At 34.1% G+C, this 11,416-nt stretch overlaps 1 protein-coding gene across 1 annotated transcript; it reads left to right on the forward strand.

Moving 5' to 3' along the window:
* Positions 1-277: 277 nt before the first annotated feature.
* On the forward strand, positions 278-5,765 carry LOC104233689 (BES1/BZR1 homolog protein 4-like). Its single transcript, XM_009787124.2, has 2 exons — positions 278-600; positions 4,475-5,765. The coding sequence occupies exons 1-2, from the start codon at positions 385-387 to the stop codon at positions 5,228-5,230; spliced, it is 972 nt and encodes a 323-aa protein (XP_009785426.1). The 5' UTR covers positions 278-384; the 3' UTR covers positions 5,231-5,765.
* The last annotated feature ends 5,651 nt before the right edge of the window (positions 5,766-11,416 follow it).

Raw genomic sequence — 11,416 nt, forward strand, 5'->3', positions numbered from 1 at the left:
ATTAAGTAAATACCGCGTAAAATGAAACCGAGTTTTATAGTAATACAATAGTGCCATGTGGTCCCGCCAAAATTAAACGACGTCGTAGTAAATACCATGCTTCCTATCAGCTACCCCACCCACTTCAAGACTAAGCACGTGCACACCCACGTTTCCAGGACTTGTTAGCTATAAACAAACCTCTAGTGGCATTATCGTAATTTCATCATCACTCAGTGGCATATTCGAATCACGGTTCCGTATTTACTTCTCCCTCCTCTTTCAATTATTTCAACTTCCATTTCCATAAGCCCGATCCTGAACCAAACCGGTTCCGGCTCGGAACACTTTCAGTCCGGTTCGATACCGGTTTACAGCAGAGCAACCGGTTCACAGGCGTCGTAAATGACGTCCGGCACGAGACTTCCTTCATGGAAAGAGAGAGAGAACAACAAACGGAGAGAACGACGGCGAAGGGCGATCGCGGCGAAGATCTTCGCCGGACTTAGAATGTATGGTAATTTTAAGCTCCCAAAACACTGTGATAATAATGAGGTGTTGAAAGCTCTGTGTAATGAAGCTGGTTGGATTGTTGAAGAAGATGGCACCACTTACAAAAAGGTAAATATTCACCATATTTTTCCTTTCTAATCTGTACAAAAAAAAAATACACATTTTTGTATATTTAGAATCAATTTATTTTTAAAATTCAAATTTTACTCTTATTGAAATAATTTATAGTCGCACGAATTTATATGTTTGTTCTGAAGCTCAAATTTTCATGTTTTTTTCTATATCAGAACAAGAAAAAATAAAAAATAAAAAAATTGTAAAGACAAAATCTGTTATATTCTCTGTGTTTGTGTAAGTAATCCATGGTCTGAGATTTTCTGAACATTTCACACAGATGATAATTTGACATGAATGTCCCTGCTGATACTTGAGTTTTGTCACTTGTCCAATTCTTTTGCTTATTAATAGAAGGCTAATTCAGTCATTTTGTTAAGTCCTTATTGATTCCTAGTAATTTACTGCATTTCCTGTGTCTCTTTTACTCGAGCAGATTCTCTTTACTTCATTTTAAGGGCATTTTAGAAATTTTAAAGGTCAACCACTTAAGGATAAAAAATTTAGTGGGTGTTTGGACATAAGAATTGTAAAATACGAAAAAAAAAAATGAAAATAAAATTTCAAATATAATTTTGGGTTTTAAGACAACAAGTTTTGAAATATAATTCCGAAAATGATATTTGAAAATTAGAGCTGTGTTTGGACATGAATATAATTTTGGGTTGTTTTTGAAGTTTTGTGAGTGATCAGCGAAAAAATTTCAAAAACAACTTTTTGGAGATTTTTGAATTTTCAAAATTTGAAATTTTATGGCCAAATATTGATTTCGAAAAAAAGTAAAAAAAATTCGAAAAAAGTAAAAAATTCTTATATCCAAACGGGCTCTTAGATTTTCTATTTTACACTTAATGATAAGTTCTAATAGCCTACAAATGTTACACGTTTAAAATCATACGTTTTAAAAATCTTATAAGTATACATATTATATTAGGTGTAAGATCACAAATTTTAAAAATCTTACTTTCTTTGTTATTTCTTTGTTAAATTATCTGTCGAATCAAACACGGTCACTTAAAATGAAGTAAAGGTAGTAAGAGTTTATTTTCCATAATGACTAATGAGAGTGAAATATGACACAATAAGCTAATTACATATAAATTTTCATAATAAATGTTCATTAGTAACTTTGAAAATGAGCATACTATTAGCATAGTAATAACTTATTATAACATATTAAATTGTGTTTATTCTTTATATTGTCCGCTTATATAACTTAATAAATCAGTTTCTAATCTTTTGTGTATTAAATTTGGTTATTGCCTTTTTCCGAGATTCCCGGGGTAATACAACTTGCTCACCTAAAGTCAAGCATGGGATTCAATACTTTCTTTTGCGGTGGTGTGGATTGGTTGTCAATTTGTGGGCCTTATATGTTCTTGAAATGTTGAGGGTGTCATTTATTATACTTTATGTTGTAGTTTGTTATAAAGTTGATAATGTATGATTATAATATAAGAGGAAAGTAGATATCAAAATCTTTGGATTCTCTTTCACAAAAAAGAAAAAATAAAATAGCTTTGAGGCTGTTAGAGCGTGTGGCAAAACTAATTTTGGATTGGATAGCAGAAGAGCTGTTGTTGGGGGAGGCCCATTTGGCCATAAAATTTAGGAAGAAATTCAAAAATAGTCAAATTTACAAGTGGTAATTGAAAAATAGCCACAGTTTCAAAAGTAATCGAATTTTAACCACTTTTCACGTGAAGATAAATCTGAACGAAAATGCTGTTCATAATCCGGAAAATTATTCCAGCATAATATACTGGAGTTCCACTATAATATAGTGGAGTTCCAACATAATATACTGGAGTTCCAGTATAATATACTGGTCCAGTATAATATGCTAGAAGTTCATACACAGATGTTCCAATCTCCAGTATATTATGTTGGAACTTTTCGTGTTGCAGCAGTGGGATTATTACTCGGATGTTGTTATTTTCGTGTTGCAGCAAAATAATGGCTATTTTTTATTGACTTTGCAAACGCTAGCTATTTTTCAATTACCAGTCCGAAAACTAGCTAGCCGTGCTATTTTCACTAAAAACAATCACTTTTTCTCAAAACAAATCCATTTTTCTCAAAATTAGTGTTTGGTCATGAAAATTTCATATTTCACTTGAATTTGAAAAACTCCAAAAAATTGTTTTTCAAAATTTTCACTTCAAATCACGCACAAAAATTCAAAAACGGCTCCAAATTATATTCATTTCTAAACACTAACTCTAAATTTTTAAATATTATTTTCACTTAAAAAAAATTCACTTTTATCCGAAATTTCACAATTCCTATGCCCAAACGCCCACTAAGAGAGTGTAAATTATAATGATGGTGTTGACATTATTGATAGTGCCATCATTCTTTTGCCCTTTTATGGTATATGGGTGTGGGTTATGTCCAACCTTCTTTTGGGTATGTTTGGTACTTTTATCATTAATATGTAGGGATATGGCTGTCATGATTCTGAGTCTTTGGTCAATGTTGGGTTTGGGGGGGGGGGGGACCAATGACATATATCATTATTGCTGTGGATGAAAGTTTAGTTGGCCATTTGATGTCAAAAGGTTTTCAGATTTTTGGTGATGCATTTGGAGCCTAAGATGTAAAAATTGAAAGTTGGATAATTGTCATCAGTGGACTGAGTTAGAATACTAGGGGTTACTAAAAAAAGGGCAGTGTGGTACACTAAGTTACCGCTATGCGTGGGGTTCAGGGAAGGGTCGAACCACAAGGGCATATTGTATGCAGTCTTACCCTGCATTTCTGCAAGAGGCTATTTCCATGGCTCGAACCCGTGACTTCATGGTCACATGACAACAACTTTACCGGTTACGCCAAGGCTCCACTAGGGGTTACTAAACAATTTTAAAATATCAGGCTGGGGTCAGCTTTGTTAGGTGATTTTCTTGAAAACAAGTGTAAGAGGAGGAAAACTAAAGAAAGAGAAAAAAGAAGCAACCTTATTGCTGAGCCCAGCTTCATCCTTATAAAACATTTAGGTGATTTTACTTGAAAGACTCTGAAAATGAATTTCAGATTTAGGTGAATTTCTGAAATTTTATGCATATATGCGACTGAAAATTATTGCAGAGCTGAGTTTCAACTTTCATCCTACTAGTGACTATTTGGTTAGTAATTTTTGGTTAATCCATGCAAATGGTTACCAATTCATTAGAGTGTTGATCTCCTTTCATTTCTCATGCCGTAGGTTTTTACTGTGACGCTGATCAACACATAGCAGAAATGGTCTCAAAATGACGTTCTAGCCATGCAATGAACATACTATCAAAAGTTAATAACTTATCTGCTAGTTATTAGATCAATGAACTAGTCCATTGAACAGTTCTTAGCGATGATGATGGTCCGCTCACAATCTGTCTCATGTTTTCACTTTGTCTTTGTATATGGAGACTTAAGTTAATTAGTCACTGACTCACTGTGTTGCAGAAGTTTTCTATTAACAACAAAGCAAATTGCTACATTCATAAGAACCAAAATATAGGTGGCTCCACATTCATGATATGATTTGTATGTTAAGTGATGTCTCTGCTTCTGTGTGGACACATCTATATTTTTATGAACAATGATAGAGATGAGTGGTCAAGGTACAAGTAGTGTGCGAAATGAGTGTTCGTGCTTTGGTTGCTTTGTTTGATTTGATATTTTAATCAATGACTTGGAAATTATCAGCGCATTCAGGTCTGCCTTATTGCTTTGCACCAAGTAACAACTTGTTTATGGCTTTATGCTGCATCTCAAACTTGAATGTTTGACATCTTTGAGGGACGGTGACATTGCATAGTTCTGGTTGCAGATTTATTGTCAATTTTTTTTGTGATTATCCTTTTTTATCGATTCTTCTATTTTCCAGGGATGCAAGCCAGTACAACGCATGGATAATATATGTTATTCAGCATCTGTAAGTCCCTGCTCATCTTACCAACCAAGTCCAGGTGCCTCATATAATCCAAGCCCTGCTTCGTCGTCTTTCCCTAGCCCAGTCTCATCCCATTATATCGCAAATGCCCAAAATAATACTGATCCGAACTCACTAATTCCTTGGCTTAAGAATCTCTCATCTGGATCATCGCCTTCTTCGTCCAAATTTCCCCACCATTTGTACATTCCCGGGAGCTCTATAAGTGCGCCCGTTACTCCACCTTTGAGCTCTCCTACAGCTCATACTCCTCGGATGAGAGATGATCCCAAAGCCAATTCAACGTGGATACGACAAAACTATGCTTTCTTGCCATCCTCTACTCCAGCTAGTCCTGGTTGTCAAACACCACTAGATTCAGGTTGGCTTTCCGGTGTTCAAACTCCACAAGATGAGCCTTCATCTCCGACATTTAGCCTTGTATCACCAAATCCATTTGGTTTTAGGGAGCCACTATCGAATGGAGGGTCTCGGATGTGGACACCAGGGCAAAGCGGGGTATGTTCTCCAGCAATTGGAGCAGGTATCGACCAAACAGCTGATGTACCAATGTCGGATGCTATTTCAGCTGAGTTTGCATTTGGCAGCAATATGAAGGGATTAGTAAAGCCATGGGAAGGAGAAAGAATTCACGAGGAGTGTCTGACCGATGATCTGGAGCTTACACTTGGGAATTCTAGCACTAAGTAAGTCCTTTTCTATTACCAACTGTAGTCGAAAATATCTTTGCTATCCATACACGGAAGGAAAGTTGATCGTAGAAAGGGGCAGATTATTATAATGTTGGCTTGAAATGAATTTAAATGGTGGACATGGTCAGTGACTCATATAGCCGATCTCAACTTGTTTGGGTTTGAGGCGATTGTTGTTGTTGCTTCGCGGATAGAGTAGTGCAATGAGAAATCTATTTATTCATTGATTTGGTCATGACCTTATCTTTGTGCAGAAGTTGAAATTAACTTCTTCTGTTGATCCCTTGAGTGTGAAGAAATTCTGTATGATGAAAACCAGTTGAAACACATAGTAGAAGCAATGTAGATTGAAGTAATGTGAAGGCTATCTTTGCACATTTTCCATGAAATTTTCCCTGTATTTTTTATTACTAGCCCCTATTTTTTTGCATTCTTTGTAATTCTTCCACTTTCAAGATTGGAATTTTTTAAAAACTTTTTGTAGGTATCTTTTGTAATTGTTCACATAATATATGGTAGCTGATGTTGACTTACATTCTCCATCTATTAATCTTACATTTTTTAAAGTTAATATTATTCTTTACTGCTTGTAAAAGCACATACTCAGGAATAGAGCTAAGAGCCTAAGAATATTTCGTTTTCTTCCATAAAAAATAGAACAACTAAAAAACTTGTGAAAAAGATAACTTGCAAAAGCAGAAGAAAATCTTTGACATAATTCCATAGAGCTTAAAATTTCAGTTATCTATGTATGGGCTGTTTATGAAGTAGAACAACATTAAGGGGCTATCTATGTATTTGGCCTAAATTTAAGAAAGAATTATAAGAAAATACACATGACTTTACACCGTAACAAAAAATAGCCCATGTTTTTAAGTTTTATCCGACTTAGCTCACATTGTACATATTTTGAAAGCACTAGCAAATTCAAAATCTGTGTTCTTACAACCATTGCTTCTAAAAGTTATGGAGTTAAATATGTGTTCTCACAATCATTGTTTTCAGTCTCTCTTCTTCTCACGTCTTCTACATATGCTTCAAGGGGCCGTGTATTTTCTGCTTCTCCTCTTGTGTCACCTGCTTGCAATGTAAGAAAATTGAAGAGTAAAAGTCCACCAATGAAGACCATTCAAAACTTTACTTTCGAAAATGTTTTTTTTTTTAAATATGTTAGTTGTTTGGATTGAGTGTTGTTCTAATTGATTGAAAATATCAAAAGGAGTTCAAAATTTAAATTTGAAGTGATTTGGAGTAGATTTGAGCAAGATTTGAGTTAAATTTCATAAAAGACACAAGGAAGAAGACGAAGTCAGTTTTGTGTATAATTATGTATAATCTTGTATAACAGTGTATATGAGTGTAGAAACACATCTTATACACTATTATACACTTTTATACACCTTTATACAAGCGTCTATAGACGAACTTCTTCCACGATTTTCAGTTGCAATTCTTGTTCAAAACCAGTCCAAATCTCCATTAAATGACTTCAAATTTTATATACAACCTCCTTATACTATTTCTAACAAGTCTAAATAACACCCACTCCAAATTTCTCACAAAATCAAATCAAAATTTAAATCCACATATTTAAGCTTGTTAAAAGTCTAATTTCACCACCCAAATGAATTTGGTTTGTTGAACTAATATTTGAGTCACAGTTACTGATTTGGAAATTAATTTAAAAGCTTGAGGAATCTTTTTTAAAAATTAAATAGTAATTTTGAGAACCTATTGGAGTTGAATGTTGAATCTTAGCCTATTATTTTTTGGCTAGTTGGTTATAAATTAAAATATGGGCTATAAAATTGAAAAATAGGGAGCTCAGTTGTTCTAATATGAAATTTTTCCTAAATTTAATTAGGTCATGTATTATTTTCTATTTTGTTTAACTGAAAGTTAAGTTAGTAAAATATTGTATAGGAACATTGCTAGTGCTAAACAGGTAAAACTTGGAAAATTTAATGGGCTTTTTTCACTTTTAGCCCGCGTTAGAAAGTATTTATATTTGACAGCCGAAAAAGTGTATAAAATTTATATAAAATATACAAAAAATATATATATATTCGGCTATTATTTTGATAGTAGCTATATTGTGTCATTTTTTTCCAAATTTGGGATCTTTACACAAATAGCCGTCCATATTCATTGTTTAATTTTTCTAGCCATATACATAAATTATGCATTAATTATACACATGTAATACATAAATTATGCATATATCATATATCTATCGGTTATTTTTAATTTAAATGGTCGGATGAGCGACAATTTGAGTTAATTCTTCTAATTTGGGACCTATGAATGACACATCAATAGGCTTTAATTCACTTGGGTCAGGGCTCAACATATATACTGGTTCAGCCCATGGACTTCAACAGCAAATGTAATCGGGAGAAATTAAAAAATAGCCAGTTTTACAACTGGTCGTTTAAAAATAGCTCAGTTTCAAAAGTAATCGAAATTTAGCTACTTTTCATGTAAAGATAAATTTGAGCGAAAACACTGTTCAAAACCCGAAAAATACGCCAGTATATTATACTGGAGTTCCAGCATAAGTATGCTGGAACTCCAGCATAATATGATGGAGTTCCAGCATAAGTACACTAGAACTCCAGCATAATATACTGGAGTTTCAGCAAGTATAATTGTCCAGTATAATATACTGGAGTTTGGAGCGCCGGTGCTCCAGTCTCCAGTATATTATACTGGAGTCAGCAAAGTATATCAGTCCAGCATAATATGCTAGAGTTCATACACATGTGCACCGAACTCCAGTATATTATGCTGGACCGGTCTTTGTTGCAGCAAAATAATGGCTATTTTTCATTGACTTCGTAAACGCTGGCTATTCTTGAATGATTAGTCCGAAAACTGGCTATACCGTGCTATTTTTACAATGTAATCATTCCCGGAAAAGTGCACAAACAACCATTCTTAAGGCTATTTAGGGATTATTCAGTACTTAGTTTGTTCTGAAAATTTGAACTAAAAATCTTAATTTCAAGACAATTTAGGATATTTGTGTCACAAAATTTAACTGAAAAACTGAGATGAAGGATACATTAGTTAGTTCCTAAATATTATCCTTTTAGAGGAGTGATAAAAAAAATGTAACCGTGAAGTCAATTGATCTTTAAATTTTTATCTTTTTCAATGAACTGTTATAATACTCCATCCATTTCAATTTATTTGACAAATTGATGGGCATGAAGGTTAAAAAATCAAGAAAAACTTTTGAAATTTGTGATGTTAAATATTATACAATATTTGTGTGATTATAAGACTTTTAAGACTCGGCACTCTTAAACATACCCCAATATTTGTTTAGTTATAGAAACGTATCATTAAGTTAAGTTAAACTATTTTCGAACCACTATTTAAGAACTACTGAAAACACACACCATCACATTAGAAATGGTCTGACTAATCATCAGATAAGAAACACTATTTCATTCTTTCAAATATTAACTAAAGAAATTATAATAGCTAACTCCCCTACCTTTTGTAATGTTTCAAACACATCCCCTTGAATTTAAGAAATTGCAGATATCACTCCTGTCTTTCTGAAAAGACAATAATACTATTCCTTGAACATATATATATATATATATATCTTTTTATTCTTATATTTTCTATGTACTAAGAAATTATTATTAAGAATTATATCTGGTAGCTTATGCTAGCTAGTAACTATGATACAAGTAGGAAGGATAAAATAATTAACAATGAAATGAGCAATTTCTGCTTAGTCCAAATCTAGAACAGAAAATATACGACAACAATATATCCCGTGCAACCCCACATAGTGAGGTCCGAGGAGAGTAGTGTGTATGCAGACCTTACCCTTACAGTGTGAAGGTTGAAAGATTATTTTCAATTGATCCTCAGCTCAAGGAACACATAAACACAACAATAATAAAAAAGAAAAAATAGTAGTGTAGGGTGTACATAGGCCGGATTGGTTCAGATTTTTCAATTACCAAACCAAATCAATTGTCTCGGATTATTAAATCTATAAACCAAAACAAACCATCAAAAGTCGGGGTTTTCAATCTTGGTTTTTCTCGAGTTTTTCATGGTTTTTCCGACAAAATCCTCATAGCATAAAATGTATAATTTGTGCTCTAATATTTCTTAGGTTGTAGTAGGATAAAACTATATAAGATGTTACCCAATAAAATAATACAAAATAATATGAGATGAGTCATGATTATACTAAAATACTCAAAAAATTGCATAAAATAAATATATCTAATTAATAAGCCATAACAAAAATAAACTTAATCTGATGCTAAAATAAGTGCCACTAATAAGTACTAAGTATTAATTACATGACTAAATAATATTAAAAGTAAGTTATGCATTTTCACTATCTAAACCAATGCAAATATATATATATTCAATACTATTTTCATTCCTAGTATTGAATTGAATTTTTTTAGCACGAATATTTATTTGATTTTGTCACGACCCAAGTTCGCCCTCCGTGAACTGTCGTGACGGCACCTAGTCTCTACGACTAGGTAAGCCTAACAATTGCGGAAAGAGAAAACAAATGCGGAAAAACTAATAAAACTGAAGATAAACAAATATAGAAGCGTTTAAGATGTCGCTCAGCATATACTAATACAAGATCTCAAAAACTGAACAACTTTCCAAAACCCGAAATTTCATGAAATCACAAGCTATGAATACTAAACAGTGCTTTAACTCCAGAATGTCTAGATCAAAGTAAATACAGAAGGGCTACAACTACTAGAGAGAATGGAGAGGGACTCCTCGGTCTGCGGACGCGGCAGATATACCTCAAAGTCTCTAGAGAATCGCCTCGCCTCAAGGATGATAGGGCTGAGCCGAATAACCTGGGTCTGCACATGAAAAACATGCGTAGGAAGGGCATGAGTATACCACCGCGGTACGCAGTAAGTGCCAAGCCTAACCTCGGTCGGGTAGTGATGAGGAAAGTCAGGGCCCTACTGATTTTAGATGAAAAACAAGGTAAAACAGTATAGAATACGACAATACAATTAAGTGGTAACAGTATAAAGTAACACAGGATAATAAGAATAACAACAACTACAATAGAGAGAATATAACTCCACACAGAAATAGCAACTGGGGATCTCCCAGGATACCGTCGTGTAGTCCCCAAATGTAAATATTAAGTGGATCTCCAGTGTGTCGTCCCGTAGTCCAACTCATAGTGAGCGGGGATCTACCGGAATACCGGTCCGTAGTCCCAAATGTAAATACCCATTACTGGGGGAATCTACCGGGTGCAGTCCCATAGTTCCAATATAAAGGTGTAGGGGGATCTACTGGAATACAAATCCGTAGTCCCAAAGTAAACATGCAGGGGGATCTCCCGGGATACCATCCCGTAGTCCCAAAGTAAACACACAGCAGCAACAGGAAGAATATTCAATTAATCCAAATTTCATACCAAGGTAAAATAGGTATTTCTAACCTAGCATGCTGCACAGAATTCAATTAAAGTAGTTAGAGCAAGTACGACAATTACGTCAATTAGGCATGCTTCCCTAAGCTAACAGTTATAGTTACTTAATGAAACCAAGATTTTTAATAATTAGCATAGGTACGCACTCGTCACCTCACGTAGAAGGCATTTCATAGATCAACAACACCAAATCCTAAGGGGAGTTCCCCCACACAAGGTTAGGCAAGCCACTTACCTCGAACCAGCTCAATCAACTCAATATCACGTTCTTGCCACGAGTATCCGACTCCAAATGGCCCAAATCTATTCAAAGTAATTGCATAATGTAAATATAACTTCCAGTAACTAATTCAACTAACTCATTCAAAGCTAATACGCGAAATTAGGAAAACCGCCCAAAAACCCCTCGGGTCCACGTCTCGGAATCGGGTAAAATTTAAAAGTTCGGAATCCTCACTCTCACAAGTTCATATATACAAAATTACTCCAATCCGACATCAAAACCTTGTTCAAAACTCCAAAATTAGGCCCTAAGAACTTTTCCAATTTTTCTCCAAATTTTCACCCCAAATTCGAATTTAAAGGATGAATTTAAGCATAGATTCGTGAAAATTAATAAAAACCGAGTAAGAATTACTTACCCAAAACACTCAGGTGATAATCTCTTCCAAAATCGCCAATTCCGAGCTCCCAAATCAATTTCTAAGGTTTTAAGACTAAACC

This window comes from Nicotiana sylvestris, chromosome 9 (assembly GCF_000393655.2).
Source record: "Nicotiana sylvestris chromosome 9, ASM39365v2, whole genome shotgun sequence".
Taxonomy (NCBI): Eukaryota; Viridiplantae; Streptophyta; class Magnoliopsida; order Solanales; family Solanaceae; genus Nicotiana; species Nicotiana sylvestris.

Coding starts and splice junctions, on each gene's coding strand:
- LOC104233689 (XM_009787124.2), top strand. CDS start 385: ATGACGTCCGGCACGAGACTTCCTTCATGGAAAGAGAGAGAGAACAAC. Junction 601..4,474: donor ATGGCACCACTTACAAAAAG/GTAAATATTCAC, acceptor TCTATTTTCCAG/GGATGCAAGCCAGTACAACG.